At 50.1% G+C, this 21,498-nt stretch overlaps 1 protein-coding gene across 1 annotated transcript in view; it reads left to right on the plus strand.

Moving 5' to 3' along the window:
- Positions 1–2,186: 2,186 nt before the first annotated feature.
- Positions 2,187–21,498, plus strand: part of LOC310921886 (TBC1 domain family member 17-like) — a gene marked incomplete at its 3' end in the record, with an annotated part of 29,363 nt that continues 10,051 nt past the window's right edge. Inside the window, exons 1-12 of the mRNA XM_083882147.1 lie at positions 2,187–2,231; positions 4,819–4,902; positions 5,417–5,479; positions 6,538–6,607; positions 8,891–9,074; positions 12,958–13,036; positions 13,796–13,921; positions 15,314–15,421; positions 16,834–17,009; positions 18,083–18,177; positions 18,837–18,926; positions 20,857–20,957. Of these exons, the coding sequence (XP_083738273.1) occupies positions 2,208–2,231; positions 4,819–4,902; positions 5,417–5,479; positions 6,538–6,607; positions 8,891–9,074; positions 12,958–13,036; positions 13,796–13,921; positions 15,314–15,421; positions 16,834–17,009; positions 18,083–18,177; positions 18,837–18,926; positions 20,857–20,957 (1,200 nt within the window). The 5' untranslated portion in view covers positions 2,187–2,207. The remainder of the gene's footprint in view (positions 2,232–4,818; positions 4,903–5,416; positions 5,480–6,537; positions 6,608–8,890; positions 9,075–12,957; positions 13,037–13,795; positions 13,922–15,313; positions 15,422–16,833; positions 17,010–18,082; positions 18,178–18,836; positions 18,927–20,856; positions 20,958–21,498) is intronic.

Raw genomic sequence — 21,498 nt, forward strand, 5'->3', positions numbered from 1 at the left:
AATTTCGCGTGTTTTGGGTCAAATTTTCGGCCAAATTTTCCCCATTTTGAGACAAATTTTGGGTCAAATTTTCCCCATTTTGAGACAAATTTTGGGTCAAATTTTGAGTATTTTCAGGCAAATTTTGGGTCAAATTTTGAGTATTTTCAGGCAGATTTTGGGTCACATTTTGGGCCAAATTTTGCTCATTTTGTGCCAAATTTTGGGTCAAATTTTCCCCATTTTGGGGCAGATTTTGAGCCCAATTCTGCCCATTCTGGAGCATCTCCCGGTGCGCAGCCGCGATCTGGGGCAGGAATTTCCGCGTGGCCGCCCCCAGGGGTCCCGGGCCGTGCTCCAGCAGGGTGGGGACCCCCCCGGGAGCCCCAAAAAAACCCAAAATCGCCACGTCGGGACCCCCGGGACCCCCCCGGAGCCCCTCGGCCGCCGCCAGCAGAGACCCCCAGCCCGGGGGGAGAGGGGGGACTGACATTGGGGGGGCCTGGGGGGTCCTGGGGGGATTTAAAGGGAGTTTGGGGGGTCCTGGAGAGGATTGGGGAGGGGGGGTTAAAGGAGATTTGGGGAGGTTTGGGGGGTCTTGGAAAGGGTTTGGGGGTTCTGGAGGGGATTTGAGGGGTTTTCAGGGGGATTTGGGGGGTCCTGGAGGGGATTTGGGGGGGTTTAAAGGGGATTTGGGGAGGTTAAAGGGGATTTGGGGGGTCCTGGGTGGGGTTTGGGGGTTAAAGGGGATTTGGGGAGGATTTGGGGGGTCCTGGAGGGGATTGAGGGAGATTTGGGGGGGTTAAAGGGGGTGGGGGGGGTCCTGGAGGGGTTTAAAGGGGATTTGGGGGGTCCTGGGGGGGATTGGAGGGATTTGGGGGGTTTAAAGGGGATTTAGGGAGGTTAAAGGGGATTTGGGGGGTCCTGGGGGGGTTGGGGGTCCTGGAGGGGATTTGGGAAGGTTTGAAGGGGTTAAAGGGGATTGGGGGGGGGGGTTGGGGGGATTTGGGGGGTCCTGGGGGGAATTTGGGGGGGTTAAAGGGGGGTTTGGGGGTGCTGGAGAGGTTTAAAGGGGATTTGGGGGAGTTAAAGGGGCTTGGGAGGGATTCAAGGGGAATTTGGGGGTCCTGGAAGGATCTGGGGGGGATTTGGGGAGGTTAAATGAGGTTTGGGGGGTCCTGGAGAAGATTTGAGGGGAGTTGAGGGGTCTTGGGGGGTCCTGGAGGGGATTTGGGGGGGTTTGGGGAGGTTAAAGGGGGTTTAAAGGGGATTTGGGGGATCCTGGAAAAGGTTTAGGGAGAGTTAAAGGGGTCTGGGGGGGTCCTGGAGGGGTTTTGGGGGGTCTTGGGGGGACTTAAAGGGGATTCAGGGGGGATTTGGGGGGGTCCTGGGGGCGTTTCGGGGGGATTTGGGGAGGTTAAAGGCGGTTTAGGGGGTCTTGGAAGGGTTTAAAGGGGATTTGAGGAGATTTGGGAGGCCGTAGAAGGGATTGAGGGAGATTTGGGGGGTTTGCGGAGTCCTGGAGCGGATTGGGGGAGATTTGGGGGATCTTGGAAAGGGCTTGGGGGGGGTCCCGGAAGGGATTGGGAGAGATTTGGGGGGGATTTAAAGGGGTTTGGGGAGAATTTGGGGGGTCCTGGGCAGGATTTGGGGGGTTTAAAGGGGGTTTGGGAGGATTCAGGGGCGATTTGGGGGGTCCTGGGTGGGGTTAGGAGGGTTTGGGGGGGATTTGGGGGAGTTTTTGGGGGTCCCGGAGCGGATTTCGGGGGTCCCGGGGCAGATTTCGAGGGTCCCGGGGAGTTTTGGGGGGTCCCGGAGCGGATTTCGGGGGTCCCGAGGCGGATTTTGGGGGTCCCGGGGCAGTTTTTGGGGGTCCCGGGGCGGATTTTGGGGGTCGCGGCACCACCGGAACCGCTCGGCGGCCCCGGGGCCACCCCAAGATGGCGGCGCCGGAAGAGGCGGGGCCAAAGCCAGAAAACAACCAATAGGAACGCGAGCAACACGAGGGGCGTGTCAAGAAAGGGGCGTGGTTTATACATGAATGACGTGAATCCCTCTACTCCCATTGGTCAGCGGGGCGGAGTGGGCGTGGCTAAACTCAGCGGAATGGGCGGGGTTTTTTGAGGGGCGGTGCGCGCGTTTCCGCGGTTCTCATTAGTCGGCGGCGCTGGGGAGGCGCCGGAAGGGGCGTGGCCGCGCGGGCGGAAGCGGAAGCGGAGGGAGCGGCAATGGAGGAGGCGGCGGGAGGGAGGGTGAGGCCGCCCCTCCCCCACGCCCCCCGGGACCCCCCCAATGTCACCTCCCTCCCCCATTGTCACCTTCCCCCACCCCCGGGTGTCACCGTGAGGGGGGGACAGCGCGGGAGGCGGGAGGGGGGGACAGAGGGGACAGCGCGGGGGAGACAGGGACACAGTGGCAGCGACACAGTGACAGGGACAGTGACAGGGGTGGCAGGGAGGTGACAATGACAGGTGACAGTGACGAGGGTGGCAGGAGGTGGCAGTGACACAGTGACAGGGACAGTGACAGGGACAGTGACAGGTGGCAGTGAAAGGGACAGGGACAGGTGGTAGTGGCAGTGTCACAGTGACAGGGACAGGTGACACAATGACAGTGACAATGGAAGGGACAGTGACGAGGGTGACGGGGGTGGCAGTGACAGGTGACAGTGACACAGGGACAGTGACACAGGGATGGGGACAGTGTGGTGACAATGACAGGGACACTGACACGGTGACAGTGACACAGTGACAGGGACAGGGACAGCTGGCAGTGACAGGGGTGGCAGTGACAGTGACAGTGACAGTGGCACAGTGACAGTGACAGTGACGAGGGTGGCAGGGGGGTGACAGTGGCACATTGACAAGGACAGTGACGGTGACACAGTGACAGGGGTGGCAGAGGGGTTGTAGTGACAGTGACACAGTGACAGTGACAGGGGGACAGGGACACAGTGACACAGTGACAGTGACGGTGACACAGTGACAGTGACGGTGACACAGTGACAGTGACAGGGGTGGCAGAGGGGTTGTAGTGACAGTGACACAGTGACACAGTGGCAGTTACGAGGGTGGCATGGCGGTGACAGTGACAGTGATACAGTGACAATGGCAGTGACAGTGACAATGGCAGGGACAGGTGGTAGTGACAGTGACACAATAACAGTGACAGGGACAGGTGACACAATGACAGTGACAATGGAAGGGACAGTGACGAGGGTGGCATGGCAGTGACAGTGACAGTGATACAGTGACAATGACAGTGACAATGACAGGGACAGGTGACAGTGACACAATGACGGTGACAGTGACAGTGACACGGTGACGGTGACAGGGACAGTGATGAGGGTGGCATAGGGATGACAGTGGCAGTGACAGGGGTGGCACGGGGGTGGCAGTGATAGTGACAGTAACAGTGGCACAGTGACAGTGACACAGGGACAGGGACAGGTGACAGTGACAGGGACAGGGGCACAGAGACAGGGACAGGTGACAATAACAGGTGGCAGTGACGAGGGTGGCAGGGACAGTGACACAGTGACAAGTGACAGGTGACAGTGTCAGTGACACAACGGTGGCACAGTGACAGTGATGGTGACAGTGATGGTGACAGTGATGGTGGCAGCGGTGGTGACAGTGACAATGATGGTGACACAGTGATGGTGACAATGACAGTGACAATGATGGTGACACAGTGACACAGTGACAATGTCAATGGCATGGTGACAATGACACAATGGTGACAGTGTTGGTGACAGTGACGGTGACAGCGACTGATGGTGACAGTGACAGTGACAGCGACAGTGTCAATGACATGGTGACGATGACACAGTGGTGACAGTGTTGGTGACACTTTTGGTGACAGTGACGTGGTGACAATGAGAGTGACAGAGTGACAGTGACATGGTGACAGTGACACTATGGTGACAGTGATGGTGACAGTGACAGTGGCAGGGATGGTGACACAGTGACACAGTGACAATGTCTATGACATGGTGACAATGACAATGGTGATGGTGTTGGTGACAGTGTTGGTGACAGTGACAGTGACAATGATGGAGACACAGCGATGGTGACAACGACAGTGACAATGATGGTGACACAGTGACACAGTGACAATGTCAATGATGTGGTGACAATGACAACGGTGACAATGATGATGACACTTTTGGTGACAGTGGCACAGTGGTGACAATGGCAGTGACAATGACACGGTGACAGTGACAGTGACACGGTGACAGTGACAATGACAATGGTGACAACGATGGTGACACTTTTGGTGACAGTGGCACAGTGGTGACAATGGCAGTGACAGTGACACGGTGACAGTGACAGTGACACAGTGACAGTGACGGTGACACGGTGACAGTGACAATGAGATGACGATGACAATGACGCAATGGTGACAGTGACACTGTGACGGTGGTGGTGACACTTCAGGTGACAGTGACACAGTGACGCTGAGGTGACACTGAAGTGACCCCCAGGTGCCCCCGAGGTGACAGTGAGTGTCCCCAGGTGTGTCCCCAGGTGTCCCCAGGTGTGTCCCCAGGTGTGTCCCAGGTGTGTCCCCAGCTGTCCCCAGGTGACAATGTCCCTGTCCCTGTCCCCAGGTGTCCCAGGTGTCACTGTCCGTGTCCCCAGGTGTCCCCAGGTGTGTCCCAGGTGTCCCCAGGTGTGTCCCCAGGTGTCCCCAGGTGTGTCCCAGGTGTGTCCCAGGTGTGTCCCCAGGTGTGTCCCCAGGTGTGTCCCCAGGTGTCCCCAGGTGTGTCCCCAGGTGTGTCCCAGGTGTGTCCCAGGTGTGTCCCAGGTGTCCCAGGTGTCACTGTCCTGTCCCCAGGTGCTGCTGGCCCTGTCCGGGGTCTCTGTCCCCGTGTCCCTCCCCCCGCGGCGGCTGCCGGGACGGCTCCAACTGCTGGAGACTGTGCGTGATACTGGGAGAGACTGGGGGGGACTGGGGGGGACTGGGAGGCACTGGGTTATACTGGGAGGGAACTGGGAGGGACTGGGTTATACTGGGACATACTGGGATAGATTGGGAGGGAACTGGGTTATACTGGGATATACTGGGATAAACTGGGAGAGGACTGGGTTATACTGGAGGGGACTGGGAGGGGCTGGGAGGGACTGGGATCAAACTGGGATATACTGGGATGAACTGGGAGGGGAATGGGAGGGACTGGGTTATACTGGGATAAACTGGGAGGGAACTGGGTTATACTGGGAGGGGACTGGGATGGACTAGGAGGTCACTGCTGGTCCATACTGGTCCATACTGGTCCATACTGGTTTATACTGGTCCATACTGGTCCATACTGGTTTATACTGGGCCATACTGGTCCATACTGGTCCATACTGGTCCATACTGGTCCATACTGGTCCATACTGGTTTATACTGGTCCGTACTGGTCCATACTGGTCCATACTGGTGTGTGCAGCCGCAGGACCTGGTGCTGCAATGGGAACCCCTGGAGGGGCCCTGGGACCCCCCCGAGGACACGGTGAGAGCCCAAAACACCCAAAAAATACCCAAAAATAACCCAAAATTACCCAAAATTACCCAAAATAGCCCCAAATCCCCCCAAAAATCCTCCCAAATCGCCCTGAAATAACCCAAAATCCCCCCAAATCCCTCAAAATCCCCCAAACTTCCCCCAAATCTCCAAAAAATTCTCCAACATATCCCCCAAATTTCCCAAAAATCCCCCAAATTTCCCAAAAATCCCCCAAAAAATCCCCCCAAATCTCCCAAATTTCCCCCAAACCCCCCTAAATCCCCCTAAAATCCCCCCATATCCCAAATCCCCCCAAAATCTCCCCAAATGCCCCAAAAATCTCCCAAAATCCCCCTAAAATCCCCCCAAAATCCCCCCAAAATCTCCCAAATTTCTCCAAAAATTCCCCCAATTTTTCCAAAAATCCCCAAAATCCCCCGAATTTCCCCCAAAATCTCCCCAAAAATTCCCCCAATTTCCCCCAAATCCCCCCAAAATCCCAAATTCCCCCAAAATAACCCAAATCCCCCACAAAATCCCCCCAAATCCCCCCAATTTCCTCCCAAAATCCCCCAAATTTTCTCCAAAAATCCCCAAAATCCCCCCAAATTTCCCCCAAATTCCCCCAAACCCCCCAAAATTCCCCCAAAACCATCAATTCCCGAAAATTTCCCCAAATTTCCCCCAAATCCCCCAAATCTCAAAAAAATCTCCCCCAAATCCCCCCCAATTTCTCCCCAAAATCCCCAAAATTTCTCCAAAAGTCCCCAAAATCCCCCCAAATTCCCCCCAAATTCCCCCAATTCTCCCAAAATTTCCCAAAAATCCCCCCAAATCCCCCAAATCTCCAAAAAATTCTCCAAAATCTCCCCAAAATCCCCCTGAAATCCCCCTGAAATCCCCCCAAAATCTCCCCAAAACCCCCAAAAATCCCCCCAAAATCCCCCCAATTTCCTCCCAAAATCCCCCAAATTTCTCCAAAAATCCCCAAAATTTCTCCAAAAATCCCCAAAAGTCCCAAAAAATCCCCCAAATTTCCTAAAAACCCCCAAAATTCCCCCCAGGACCCCCCTGACCCCGGGTTCGAGCCCGACTGGGCCGTGCTGAGCCCGCCCCGGGCACGGCCACAAACAGGTACCAAATTTGGGGCATTTTGGGGAATTTTTGGGAAATTTAGGGAATTTTGGGGGGATTTGGGGGATTTTTGGGAGAAATTTGGGGGAGTTTGAGGGAAATTGGGGGGATTTGGGGCAGATTTTGGGGGAAATTTGGGGGGATTTCGGGGGGTTTGGGAAATTTTGGGAGGAGTTTTGGGGAATTTGGGGGGAGATTTGGGGGATTTGGGGGAAATTTGGGGATATTGGGGGGATTTGGGGGATTTTTGGGGAAATTTGGGGGGATTTTGGGGAAAATTTGGGGGATTTTTGGGGGATTTGGGGGATTTTTGGGGAAATTTGGGGAGAGTTTCGTGGGATTTTGGGGGGAATTTTGGGGATTTTTTGGAGAAATTTGGGGGGATTTGGGAGAGTTCGGGGGGACTTTTGAGGATTTTTGGGGGGATTTGGGGGAATTTTGGGGAAATTTGGGGATATTTTGGAGGATTTTGGGGGATTTTCGGGAGAATTTTGGGGATTTGGGAGAATTTGGGAAATTTGGGAGATTTTGGAGAAATTTGGGGGGATTTTGGGGGATTTTTGGGGGGATTTGGGGGATTTTTTGGGGAATTTAGGGAATTCTGGGGGGTCTGGGGGAATTTCGGAAATTTTGGGAGGAGTTTTGGGGAATTTGGGGGGATTTTTGAGGATTTTTGGGGGGATTTGGGGGATTTTTGGGGGATTTTTGGAGGAATTTTGGGGATTTGGGGGGAAATTGGGGGAATTTTTGGGAAATTTGGGGGGATTGGGGGAATTTTTGGGGGGGATTTGGGGGATTTTTGGAGAAATTTGGGGGATTTTTGGGGGAAATTTGGGGATTTTTTTTTTTGATTTTTGGAGAAATTTTGGGGATTTTGGGGAAATTGGGGAAATTTGGGGGGATTTGGGGATTTTTTGGGGATTTTTGGAGAAATTTGGGGGATTTTGGGGGATTTTAGGGGATTTTGTGGGGATTGGGGGAAATTTGGGGATTTTTCGGTGATTTTTGGAGAAATTTGGGGGATTTTGGGGGTTTTTGGGGGGATTTGGGGGGATTTTTGGGGAAATTTGGGGATATTGGGGGGATTTTAGGGGGATTTGGGGAAAATTTGGGGATTTTTTTGGGATTTTTTTGAGAAATTTGGGGGAATTTTTGTGGAAATTTGGGGATATTGGGGAAAATTTGGGGGGATTTGGGGGATTTTTGGGGAAATTTGGGGGATTTTGAGGGGATTTTTGGAGAAATTTGGGGAAATTTGGGGGGGATTTTGGGGATTTTGGGGGGAAATTTGGGGATTTTGGAGATTTTGGAAGAAATTTGGGGGATTTTTTGGGGAAATTGGGATTTTTGGGGGATTTTAGGGGGATTTGGGGGATTTTTGGGGATTTTTTGGGGATTTTTGGAGAAATTTGGGGGGAGTTTGGGGGAATTTTGGGGGGGATTTTGGGGGATTTGGGGGAAATTTGGAGATTTTTTTGAGGATTTTTGGAGAAATTTGGGGGAAATTTGGGGGGATTTTGGGAGATTTTTGGAGAAATTTGGGGGAGTTTTGGGGATATTGGGGGGATTTGGGGATTTTGGGGATATTGGGGAAAATTTGGGGATTTTTTGGCGATTTTTGGAGAAATTTGGGGGGATTTTGGGGAAATTTGGGGATTTTTTGGGGATTTTTGGGGGACTTTGGGCGATTTTTGGGTGATTTTTTTTTTGGGCGATTTTGGGATTTATTTTGGGCGATTTTGGGGTTTATTTTGGATTATTTTGGGGTTAATTTTGGGTTAATTTTGAGTTATTTTTGGGGTGATTTTTGGGCTATTTTAGTGCAGATTTTTAGGGGAATTTCTGGAGACTTTCTGGGTGATTTTTGGGTTAATTTTGGGTGATTTTGGGGTTTATTTTGGGTGGTTTAAGGGGGGATTTTTCGGGGGATTTCTGCTGGATTTTGGGTGATTTTTGGGGTAGTTTTTGGTGATTTTGGGGGTTCATTTTGGGTGATTTTGGGGGTGTTTTTTGGGTGATTTTTGGGGATATTTTGGATGATTTTTCGGGTAATTTTGGGTGATTTTGGGGTTTATTTGGGGTTTATTTGGGGTCTATTTTGGGTGATTTTGGGGTTTATTTTCTGTGATTTTGGAGTGTTTTTTGGGTCAGTTTTGGGTTATTTTTGGGTGATTTTTGGGTGATTTTTGGGCCATTTCAGGGCGGATTTTTAGGGGAATTTTTTGCTGATTTTTGGGTGATTTTTGGGTTAATTTTGGATGTTTTTGGTGCGTTTATTCCCAGGCTGGGCGGGGGGATTCTCCATCTCGCTGTCTGAGCTCCGGGGGCTGCGCCGGGGCCCCCCCGGGCTGGGCCCCCCCCCGGTGGTTTTGCTGCCCCGCTGGGGGGCGCCCTCCCCTCCCCCCCTGCTCCTGCCCCGGGGGGGGCTCCGCAAACTGCGGCGGGTTCTGGGCTCCCACCTCAGGCCGTGAGTCACCCCAAAATTCCCCAAAAATAAACCCAAAAATCACACCAAAAATCACCCCAAAAATCCCAAAAATCCCCTCCGAAATAACCAAAAAAAATCCCAAAAATCTCCCCAAAAATCACCCCAAAAATCCCAAAAATCACCCCAAAAATCACCCCAAAAATCCCGAAAATCACACCAAAAATCACACCAAAAATCCCGAAAATCACCCCAAAATCACTCCAAAAATCACACAAAAATCACACCAAAAATCCCAAAAATCACCCCAAAAATCACCCCAAAAATCCCAAAAATCACCCCAAAATCACCCCAAAAATCACACAAAAATCACCCCAAAAATCACCCCAAAAATCCCGAAAATCACCCCAAAAATCACCCCAAAAATCCCAAAAATCACCCCAAAAATCACCCCAAAAATCCCAAAAATCACCCCAAAAATCACACAAAAATCACCCCAAAAATCCCAAAAATCACCCCAAAAATCACCCCAAAAATCCCGAAAATCACCCCAAAAATCACACAAAAATCACACCAAAAATCACCCCAAAAATCCCAAAAATCACCCCAAAAATCCCTCCCAAAAAATCCCCCAAAAAATCACCCCAAAAATCCTAAAAATCCCCCCAAAATCACCCCAAAAATCACCCCAAAAATCCCTCCCAAAATCCCAAAAATCACCCCAAAAATGCCCCAAATATCCCTCCCAAAATAACCCCAAAAAGCCCAAAAATCATCCCAAAAATCCCAAAAATATCCCCTAAAAGTATCCCAAAAATCACCCCAAAAATACCCCAAAAATCACCCCAAAAATCCCCAAAATTTCCCCTAAAATTCCTCCCCAAATCCCAAAAATCTCCCCCAGAATAACCCCAAAAATTCCTCCCGAAATCACAAGAATCACACCCTGAAATCCCAAAAGTTCCCCTAAAAATCCCCCCAAAATAATCCCAAAAATTCCTCCCAAAATCCCAAAAATCCCTCCAAAAATCCCCCCAAAAATCACCCCAAAAATCACAAAAAGTCACCCCAAAAATACCCCAAAAATCACCCTAAAAATCCCTCCCAAAATCCCGAAAATCACCCCAAAAATCGACCCAAAAATCCCGAAAATGCCCCAAAAATCACCCCAAAAATCGACCCAAAAATCTCCCCGAAAATCACCCCAAAAATCACCCCAAAAATCGACCCAAAAATCCCGAAAATGCCCCAAAAATCACCCCAAAAATCACCCCAAAAATCCCGAAAATCACCCCAAAAATCACCTCAAAAATCACCCCAAAAATCCCGAAAATGCCCCAAAAATCACCCCAAAAAATCCCAAAAATCACCCCAAAAATCCCCCCCAAAAATCCCAAAAATCTCCCCAAAAATCACCCCAAAAATCACCCCAAAAATCCCGAAAATCTTCCCATAAATGACCCCAAAAATCCCAAAAATCTCCCCCAAAATCACCCCAAAAATCCCAAAAATCACCCCAAAATCACCCCAAAAATCCCAAAAATCTCCCCCAAAATCACCCCAAAAATCACCCCAAAAATCCCCTCCGAAATAACCAAAAAAAATCCCAAAAATCTCCCCAAAAATCACCCCAAAAATCCCACAAAAATCACCCCAAAAATCCCGAAAATCACCCCAAAAATCACACCAAAAATCACCCCAAAAATCACCCCAAAAATCGACCCAAAAATCACCCCAAAAATCGACCCAAAAATCACCTCAAAAATCACCCCAAAAATCCCCCCAAAAATCCCGAAAATCACCCCAAAAATCACCTCAAAAATCACCCCAAAAATCCCGAAAATGCCCCAAAAATCACCCCCAAAAAAATCCCAAAAATCACCCCAAAAATCCCAAAAATCCCCCCAAAAATCACACAAAAAATCCTATAAATCCCCCCCGAAATAACCCCAAAAATCACCCCAAAAATCCCAAAAATCTCCCCAAAATCACCCCAAAAATTCCAAAAATCCCCCCAAAAATCACACAAAAAATCCTATAGATCCCCCCCGAAATAACCCCAAAAATCACCCCAAAAATCATCCCAAAAATCCCTAAAAATATCCCAAAAATCTCCCCAAAATCACCCCAAAAATCACCCCAAAAATCCCGAAAATCTTCCCATAAATGACCCCAAAAATCCCAAAAATCTCCCCCAAAATCACCCCAAAAATCCCAAAAATCACCCCAAAATCACCCCAAAAATCCCAAAAATCTCCCCCAAAATCACCCCAAAAATCACCCCAAAAATCCCTAAAAATATCCCAAAAATCTCCCCAAAAATCACCCCAAAAATCCCAAAAATCTCCCCAAAATCACCCCAAAAATCCCTCCTGAAATAACCCCAAAAATCCCAAAAATTTCTCCTAAAATTCCTCCTGAAAAAATCCCAAAATCCCCCAAAAAATCTCCCCAAAATCCCAAAAACTTCACCCTGAAATCCCAAAAATCCCCCTAAAAATCTCCCTCCCCAAAATGCCTTTGAGACCCCTCCCCAAATTCCTCCACCCCCAAATTTTGGGGGACCCCTCCCCAAATTCCCCCCCAAATTCTTCATGAGACCCCTCCCCAAATTCCTCCCCCACTCCAATTTTGGGGCCCCCCTCCCCAAAATGCCTTTGAGACCCCTCCCCAAATTCCTCCATCCCCAAATTTTGGGGGACCCCTCCCCAAATTCTGCCACCCCAAAATCTCCATGAGACCCCTCCCCAAATTCCACCCTCCAAATTTTGGGGGACCCCTCCCCAGATTCCCCCCCAAAATCTCCATGAGACCCCTCCCCAAATTCCTCCACCCCCAAATTTTGGGGGACCCCTCCCCAAATTCCACCCCCAAAATCTCCATGAGACCCCTCCCCAAATTCCTCCCCCCCCCCCCAAATTTTGGTGTCCCCCTCCCCAAATTCTGCTGCCCCCCCCACTCCGAATTTTGGGAGCCCCCTACCCAAATTTTGGTGTCCCCCTCCCCAAATTGTGCCCCCCAGGTGTCCCCGAGACCCCTCCCCAAATTCCACCCCCACCCCAAATTTTGGGACCCCCCCTCCCCAAAATGCCTTTGAGACCCCTCCCCAAATTCCTCCACCCCCAAATTTTGGGGGACCCCTCCCCAAATTCCCCCCCCAAAATCTCTCTGAGACCCCTCCCCAAATTCCCCCCTCCCCCCCAAATTTTGGTGTCCCCCTCCCCAAATTCTCCCCCCCCAAATCTCTGAGACCCCTCCCCAAATTCCTCTCCCCCCAAATTTTGGCATCCCCCTCCCCAAAATCTGCTGCCCCCTCACTCCAAATTCCAGAGACTCTCCCTCAAATCCCACTTCCCCCCAAATTTTGGGGGACCCCTCCCCAAATTCTGCCCCCCATCCCAAATTTTGGGACCCCCCCTCTCCCAAATGCCTTTGAGACCCCTCCCCAAATTCCTCTCTCCCCAAATTTTAGGGGACTGCTCCCCAAATTCCCCCCCAAAATCTCCCTGGGACCCCTCCCCAAATTCCTCTGCCCCCAAATTTTGGTGTCCCCCTCCCCAAATTCTTATGCCCCCCCCACCCCATATTTTGGGATCCCCTTCCCCATATTTTGGTGTCCCCCTCCCCAAATTGTCCCCCAGGTGTCCCAGAGCCCCCTCCCCAAATTGTCCCCCAGGTGTCCCAGAGCCCCCTCCCCAAATTGTCCCCCCAGGTGTCCCAGAGCCCCCTCCCCAAATTGTCCCCCCAGGTGTCCCAGAGCCCCCTCCCCAAATTGTCCCCCAAGTGTCCCAGAGCCCCCTCCCCAAATTGTCCCCCAAGTGTCCCAGAGCCCCCTCCCCAAATTGTCCCCCCAGGTGTCCCAGAGCCCCCTCCCCAAATTGTCCCCCCAGGTGTCCCAGAGCCCCCTCCCCAAATTGTCCCCCAGGTGTCCCCGGGACCGGCGGCTGCTGTTGGTGGTGAGGCCCGAGGACCCCCCGGAGCCCCCCGAGCCCGGCCTGGTCACTGTGAGTCACCCCGAAAACGGGACGGGGGACCCCAAAATTGAGAGGGGGGGTCCCAAAATATGGGAGGGGGGGTCTCAAAATATGGGGGAGTTTGGGGAATTTTTTTGGATTTTTTTTTTAATTTTTTGGGGTTTTTTGGGGAATTTTTTGGGATTTTTTTTGGAATTTTTTGAGATTTTTTTGGGAGTTTTTTTGGGGGGGATTTTGGGGGATTTTTTTGGGATTTTTTGGATTTTTTTTGGATTTTTTGGGGTTTTTTGGGGATTTTTTAGGGGATTTTTTTGGGATTTTTTGGGATTTTTATTGGGATTTTGGGGATTTTTTTGGAATTTCTTGGGGGGTTTTTTGGAGATTTTTTAGGGGATTTTTGGGGAATTTTTGAGAATTTTTGGGGGGATTTTTGGGGGATTTTTTGGGGGAATTTTTGGGAATTTTTTAGGGTTTTTTGGGGGGATATTTGGGGAATTTTGGGGGGATTTTTTGGGGATTTTTTGGGGGCATTTTTGGGAATTTGGGGGGGGATTTTTGGGGGGATTTGTGGGGGAATTTTTTGGGAATTTTTGGGGGAATTGTTGGGAATTTTTGGGGGAATTTTGGGGGGATATTTGGGGAATTTTTGGGAATTTGGGGGGGATTTTTGGGGGAATTTTTTTGGGATTTTTTTCGGGAATTTTGGGGGAAATTTTGGGGTATTTTGGGGTATTTTGGGCTGTCCCAGGTGCGTTCCCAGGTATCTCAGGTGTGTTTTTGTCCACCCAGCGGCTCCTGGCGGGTCCCTGGGCCCCCCTGGGGGGTCTGGGCCGCCTCCTGGGGGGTCCCCGGGGGGCTCCCCCCGACCCGGAACCGGAACCGGAACCGGAACCGCCCTTCGAGCTCCTCACCTGCGTGAGTGGGCGGGGCTTAAATCGAATGGGCGGGGCTTAAATGGGCGGGGCTTAAACCAATGAGGCGTGAATGGGCGTGGCTTAAATGGGAACGGGCGGAGTCAGAAAAGGGGGCGGGGCTTAGCGTGGGTGATGGAGATGTGGGCGGAGCTTAACAGGGTGGGCCGGGGATTGGCTGGATGGAGGAGTGGGCGGGGCTTAGAGTAGGGGACTCAATGTGGGCGGAGCTTAATGGGGTGGAATAGGGTGTGGGCGGGGCTAAGTGTGGGTGATGGAGATGTGGGCGGAGCTTAACTGGGTGGGCCGGGGATTGGATGGATGGGGGACTGGGCGGGGCTTAGTGGGGTAGAGCAGAAAAGGGGCGGGGCTTAGAATGGGAAAATGTGTTGATGTGGGCGGAGCTTAATGGGATGGGCGGGGCGGGGCTTGGGTGGGTTGAGGAGTGGGCGGGGCTTAGTGGGGATGTCAATGTGGGCGGAGCTTAATGGGGCGTGGTCAGGAAAGGGGCGGGGCTTAGTGAGTGATGGAGATGTGGGCGTGGCTTAGCTGGGATGGGTCAGAAATGGGCCCAGTTTGGGTGGGCGGGGTCAGAAAGGGGGCGTGGTTTAACTGGGACGGGTCAGTGTGGGCGGAGCTTAATGGGGTGGGGTGGAGGGGCGGGGTTGGGTGGGCGGGGCTTAGTGGGGGAGTCAATGTGGGCGGGGCTTAAAGGGGATGGGCTGGGAATGGGCGGGGTTTGGGTGGGACAGGTGATGGAGACCTGGGCGGGGCTTAGCTGGGATGGGTCAGAAATGGGCGGGGTTTGAGTGGGTGGGGTCATAAAAGGGGCGGGGCTTAGTATGGATGATGGAGGTGTGGGCGGGGCTTAGTGGGTCAATGTGGGTGGGCGGGGTCAGAAAAGGGGCGGGGCTTAGTGGGTGATGGAGATGTGGGCGGAGCTTAATGGGATGGGTGGGGTGTGGTTTGAGTGGGCGGGGCTTAGTGGGGGTGTCAATGTGGGAAGAGCTTAATAGGGAGGGGCTGGAGGGGCGGGGCTTTGGGTGGGTGTGGCAGAAAAGGAGGTGGGGCTTAATGGGGTGGGTGGGGCGAGGTTTGGGTGGGCGGGGTCAGGAAAGGGGCGGGGCTTAGTGGATGGTGATGTCAATGTGGGCGGAGCTTGATGGGGTGGAGCTGGAGGGGCGGGGTTTGGGTGGGTGATGGAGTGGGCGGGGCTTAGCAGGAGTCAATGTGGGCGGGGCTTAACGGGGTGGGGCACATGGGGGGCCAGAAAGGGGGCGGGGCTTTAATGGGGTGATGCTGATTGGGCGGAGCTAACGGGGTGATTGACAGTGATGGGGCCAGGAGTGGGTGGGGCTTAATAGGGAGGGGCCTGATTGACCCCGCCCCTTTCCAGGTGCGCCTGGGGCCCCGTCCCTGCCCCGCCCGGGGGCCGCCATTGGCTGGAGCCGATTGGGGGCGTGGCCTGAGCCCTGAGGAGCTGCGGGAGAGGATCTTCAGAGGGGTGAGGGGCGTGGCCAGGGGGCGTGGCCTGAGTGGGCGTGGCCAGAGGGTGGAGCCCCCAAATGTTCTCGAAATGTCTCCAAAATGTTTCCAAAGTGTCCCCAAATATCCCTAAATCTCCCCAAAATGTCCCCAAATGTCCCCAAAATGTCCCCAAATCTCCCCCAAACTTCCCCAGATGTCCCCAAAATGTCCCCAATTGTTCCCAAATGTCCCCAAATCTTTTCTAAATGTCCCCAAATGTCCCCAAAACGTCCCTAAATATCCCCCAAACACCCCCAAAATATCCCCAAACATCCCCAATGTCCCCCAAATGTCCCCAAATGTCCCCAAATGTCCCCAGTTGTCCCCAAAACATTCCAAATGTCCCCCAAATGTCCCCAAGCATCACCAAAATGTCCCAAAAATGTCCCCAAACATCCCCAATGTCCCCCAAATGTCGCCAAAATGTCCCCAAATGGCCCCAAATCTCCCTCAAATGTCCCCAAAATGTCCCCAATTGTCCCCAAATCTCCCCCAAGCCTCCCCAATTGTCCCCAAATGTCCCCAAATCTCTCCAAATGTCCCCAAATGTCCCCAATAGCTCCCCAATTGTCCCATAAAATCTCCCCAAATCTCCCCTAAACGTCTCCAAAATGTCCCCAATTGTCCCCAAATCTCCCTCAAACCTCCCCAAATGTCCCCAAATGTCCCCAAATGTCCCCAAATGTCCCCAGTTGTCCCCAAAACATTCCAAATGTCCCCCAAATGTCCCCAAGCATCCCCAAAATGTCCCAAAAATGTCCCCAAATGTCCCAAATCTCCCCCAAATCTCCCCCAAATGTCCCCAAAATGTCCCCAAATGTTTCTTTAATGTCCCCGAATCTCCCTTAAATGTCCCCGAAATCTCCCCAATTGTCTTCTAATTGTGCCCCAATGTCCCCAAGTGCTCCCAAATTTCCCCAAAATGTCCCCAAACGTCCCCAAATGTCCCCAAATGTCCCCCAAACCTCCCCCAAACCTCCCCAATTGTCCCAAAAACCTCCCCAATTGTCCCCTAATTGTCCCCAAAATGTCCTTAATGTCCCAAAAATGTCCCCAAAATGTCTCCAGGTGTCCCCAAAATCTCCCCAAATCTCCCCAGTTGCCCCTAATTGTCCTCAAATGTCCCCAATGTCCCAAAAATGTCCCAAAAATCTCCCCAAATCTCCCCTGAACGTCCCCTAAGTGTCCCCAAATGTCCCCAATGTCCCAAAAATGTCCCCAAAATGTCTCCAGGTGTCCCCAAATGTCCCCAGTTGTCCCTAAATCTTCTCTCAATGTCCCCAAAATGTCCCCAATTGTCCCCAAATCTCCCCCAAACATTCCTAAATGTCTCCAAATGTCCCCAAATATTTTCTCAATGACCCAAAAATGTCCCGTTTTCCCCCGCAGGGTCTGAGCCCTGAGCTCCGGGCCCGGGGCTGGCGTTTCCTGCTGGGGCTGGGGGACTGGGGGGACCCCCAGGGCACCCCTGGGACCCCCCTGGACACCCCAGAGACCCCCCTGGACACCCCAGAGACCCCCCTGGACACCCCAGAGACCCCCCTGGACACCCCCAAGGGCCTGAGGTGAAAATTTGGGGGGCCCAAATGTGATTTTGGGGTTGTTTGAGGTGGTTTTTGGGGTTGTTTGGGGGCCTTTGGGGGTGCCAAAATCTGATTTTGGGGTGGTTTGGGGAGGATTTGGGGGTCTCAAAATGTGTTTTTGGGGTGCCTGGGGTCTTAAAATCTGGTTTTGGGAGGGTTTGGGGTCTCAAAATGTGATTTTGGGGTGATTTGGGGTGGGGTTGGGGTGGTTTTGGGGTGCCAAAATGTGTTTTTGGGGTGCCAGGGGTGGGTTTGGGGTCCCAAAATCTGAGTTTGGGGTGCCAGGAGTGGATTTGGGGTCTCAAAATGTGTTTTTGGGATGTTTTTGGGGTGCCAGAATCTGGGTTTGGGGTGTCAGGGGTGGGTTTGGGGTCACAAAATCTGATTTTGGGATGGTTTTGGGTGGGTTTGGGGGTCTCTAAATGTGTTTTTGGGATGCCTGGGATGGGTTAGGGGGCCAAAATGTGGGTTTGGGGTGTCAGGGGTGGGTTTGGGGTCCCAAAATGTGATTTTGGGATGCCTGGGGTGGTTTAGGGGGCCAAAATGTGGGTTTGGGGTGTCAGGGGTGGGTTTGGGGTCCCAAAATGTGATTTTGGGGTGCCTGGGGTGGTTTAGGGGGCCAAAATGTGTTTCTGGGGTGTCAGGGGTGGGTTTGGGGTGCCGGGAGCAGATTTGAGGCTCCAAAATGTGGTTTTGGGGATGGTTTGGGGGGTTTAGGGTGAGTTTAGGGTGTTTTTGGGATGCCAGGGGTGGTTTTAGGGATGGATTTTGGGACTGTGGCATTTTTTGGGAGTGACAGGGGTGGGTTTGGGGGGAGGGGGGGTTGGGATCCCAAAACGTGGGTTTGGGGTGTCAGGGGTTGTTTTGGGGTGAGTTTGGGGGGCCAGAATCTGGTTTTGGGGTGGTTTGGGGTATCAGGGGTGGGTTTGGGGTGGGGTTTGGGGGGGCCAAAGTGTGATTTTGGGGTGTTTTTTGGGTGCCAGTCGTGGTTTTGGGCTGATTTGGGCTGATTTTGGGGTGTTTTTGGTCTGATTTGTTCTGTTTTTGTGTGGCAGGGACGATTATTTCCGGATGAAGCTGCAGTGGCGCTCGCTGAGCCCGGGGCAGCTCCGCAGGAACAAAACCCTCAGGGGCTACCAGGAGAGGATGGGTGAGAGCCCCAAAATCCCCCAAAATCACCCCAAAAATCCCCCAAAATCACCCCAAAAATCACCCAAAAACTGACCCCAAAAATGGCCCAAAATCACCCAAAAATCACCCAAAAACTGACCCCAAAAATGGCCCAAAATCACCCCAAAAATGGAGCAAAATAACCCCAAAATCCCACAAAAAATCCCCCGAAATCACCCCAAAAATGGCCCAAAATCACCTCAAAAATGGCCCAAAAACTGACCCCAAAAATGGCCCAAAATCCCCCCAAAATGGCCCAAAATAACCCCAAAATCCCCCCAAAAATGGCCTAAAATCACCAAAAAACCGACACCAAAATCACCCCAAAAATATCCCAAAATCACCCCAAAAATAACCCCAAAACCACCAAAAAATAGACCCCAAAAATGTCCCCAAAAATGTCCCAAAATCACCAAAAAACCGACACCAAAATCACCCAAATTCCCAAAAAATCCCCAAAATATCCCTAAAAAATTCCCCAAAAAATCCCTAAAAATCCCCAAAATAATCTAAAAAAATTCCCAAAAAATCCCCCAAAATCCCCCAAAAAATCCCAAAAAAATCCCCAAATTCCCCCAAAATCCCCAAATTTTCCCAAAAATCCCAAATTTTCCCGAAAATTCCCAAATTTTTTCCCAGATCGTGACCTGAGGCGAGTCCCCCCCTGGGTGTCCCCGGAGCTGCTGCGGGACGTGCTCATGACCCACTGCATGTTCCACTTCGATTTGGGTAAAAAATTAGGGATTTTGGGAAAATTTGGGAATTTTGGGGATTCTAGGGGGGTTGGGGAATTTTTAGGAATTTTTTGGAATTTTTTTGGAATTTTTTTGGGGATTTTTGGGGGATTTTTTGGGGATTTTTTGGGATTTTTTTCAATTTTTATTTGGAAATTTGGGGAGTTTTTTGGGGAAATTTTGGATTTTTTGGGATTTTTTTGGAATATTTTTAGAATTTTTTTGGAATTTTTTTGGAATTTTTTAGGGATTTTTTAGGGATTTTTTTGGGATTTTTTGGAATTTTTTTGGAATTTTTTGGGATTTTTTGGGGGATTTTTTGGGATTTTTTAGGAATTTTTTTGGGGATTTTTTTTTTAATTTTTTGGAATTTTTTTGGAATTTTTGGGGGGATTTTTGGGGGATTTTTTGGATTTTTTTTGGAATTTTGGGGGGGATTTTTTGGGGGATTTTTGGGAGATTTTTGGGAGATTTTTTGGGATTTTTGAGGGCATTTTTTGGGATTTTTGGTGGGATATTTTTGGGATTTTTTGGGGATTTTTTGGGAATTTTTTTTAATTTTTTTTAAATTTTTTTTGAAATTTTTTTGGGATTTTTGGGGGGATTTTATTGGGATTTTTGGGGGGATTTTTTGAGGAATTTTGGGACTTTTTTTTGACCCCCTGAATTAATTTTTTGACCCATAAATTTGAATTTCCAGGCTACGTGTGGGGGATGGGCCATTCTGGGGGGAAATTTTGGAATTTTGGAGGGAATTTTGGGGGGATTTTTGGGGGGATTTTTTGGGAATTTTGGGGATTTTTGGGGGGATTTTTGGGGTGATTTTTTGGGAATTTTGAGGGATTTTTTTGGGGGGAATTTTTGGGGATTTTGGGGGGATTTTTTGGGAATTTTAGGGGATTTTTGGGAATTTTGGGGGGATTTTTGGGGGGATTTTTTGGGGATTTTGGGGGATTTTTGGGGGGAATTTTTGGGGATTTTGGGGGATTTTTGGGGGGAATTTTTGGGGATTTTTTGAGATTTTTGGGGGATTTTTGGGGGAATTTTTTGGGAATTTTGGGGGATTTTTGGGGTGATTTTTTGGGAATTTTGAGGGATTTTTTGGGGGGAATTTTTGGGGATTTTGGGGGATTTTTTGGGAATTTTAGGGGATTTTTGGGAATTTTGGGGGATTTTTGGGGGGATTTTTTGGGAATTTTGGGGGATTTTTTGGGGGGAATTTTTGGGGATTTTTTGGGAATTTTGGGGGATTTTTGGGGGGATTTTTGGGGGGATTTTTTGGGAATTTTGAGGGATTTTTTTGGGGGGAATTTTTGGGGATTTTGGGGGGATTTTTTGGGAATTTTAGGGGATTTTTGGGATTTTTGGGGGGATTTTTTGGGGATTTTGGGGGATTTTTGGGGGGAATTTTTGGGGATTTTTTGAGATTTTTGGGGGATTTTTGGGGGAATTTTTTGGGAATTTTGGGGGATTTTTGGGGGGATTTTTTGGGAATTTTGGGGGATTTTTGGGGGGATTTTTTGGGAATTTTGGGGGATTTTTTGGGGGGAATTTTTGGGGATTTTTTGGGAATTTTGGGGGATTTTTGGGGGGATTTTTTGGGAATTTTTGGGGATTTTTTGGGAATTTTGGGGGATTTTTGAGGGATTTTTTTTGGGATTTCTTTTGTAAATTTTGGGGAGAAATTTGGGATTTTGGGGTTGTGGGGGTATTTTGGGGAGATATTTGGGATTTTTGTGGGTCACGGGGAGATTTTGGGTAAAAAATTGGGATTTTTGGGGCGAAATTTGGGATTTTTGGTTGGAAATTTTGGATTTTTTGGGGGAATTTCGTGGGGATTTTTTTGGGAATTTTGGGGAATTTTTGACTGGGATTTTTTTGACCCCTTAAATTAATTTTTTGACCTAAAAATTTTAATTTTTCAGGCTATGTAGGGGGGATGTGGGAGGTGCTGGCCCCGCTCGTCTCCGTCACCCCCGGGGAGGTCGAGGCCTTTTGGGCCTTTTGCAGAGTCATGGAAAAAGTGGTGAGAAAATCAAAAATAATCTGAATTTTGGGGGGTTTTGGGGAAAAAAATCGACATTTGGGGAAAAAAATGGGAATTTTGGGGGGAAAATATAAAAAAAAATGGGGTGAAAATCTCGAAATTTGGGGGAAAAAATTGAATTTTTTGGGGAAAAAATTGAATTTTTTGGGGAAAATTTTGAATTTTTTGGGGAAAAAAAATAGAAATTTTGAGGAGGAAAAAAATGGAAAATTTGGAGGGAAAAAACTCAAAATTTGGAGAAAAAAATGGAAATTTTGGGGGAAAAATTGGGATTTTGGGGGAAAATTTTGAATTTTTAGGGAGAAATTTTGATTTTTTTTGGGAGAAATTTTGATTTTTTTTGGGGAGAAATTTTGAATTTTTGAGGGGAAATTGAATTTTTGGGGAAAAATTTAATTTTGGGGGAAAAAACCTGGAATTTTGGGAGAAAAAATGGGCATTTTTGGGGAAAAATTGAAATTTTGGGGCGAAAAATTTGAATTTTTGGGGAGAAATTTTGAATTTTTTTGGAGAGAAATTG

The sequence above is a fragment of the Zosterops lateralis genome (assembly GCF_965231275.1).
Source record: "Zosterops lateralis genome assembly, chromosome: 37".
Taxonomy (NCBI): Eukaryota; Metazoa; Chordata; class Aves; order Passeriformes; family Zosteropidae; genus Zosterops; species Zosterops lateralis.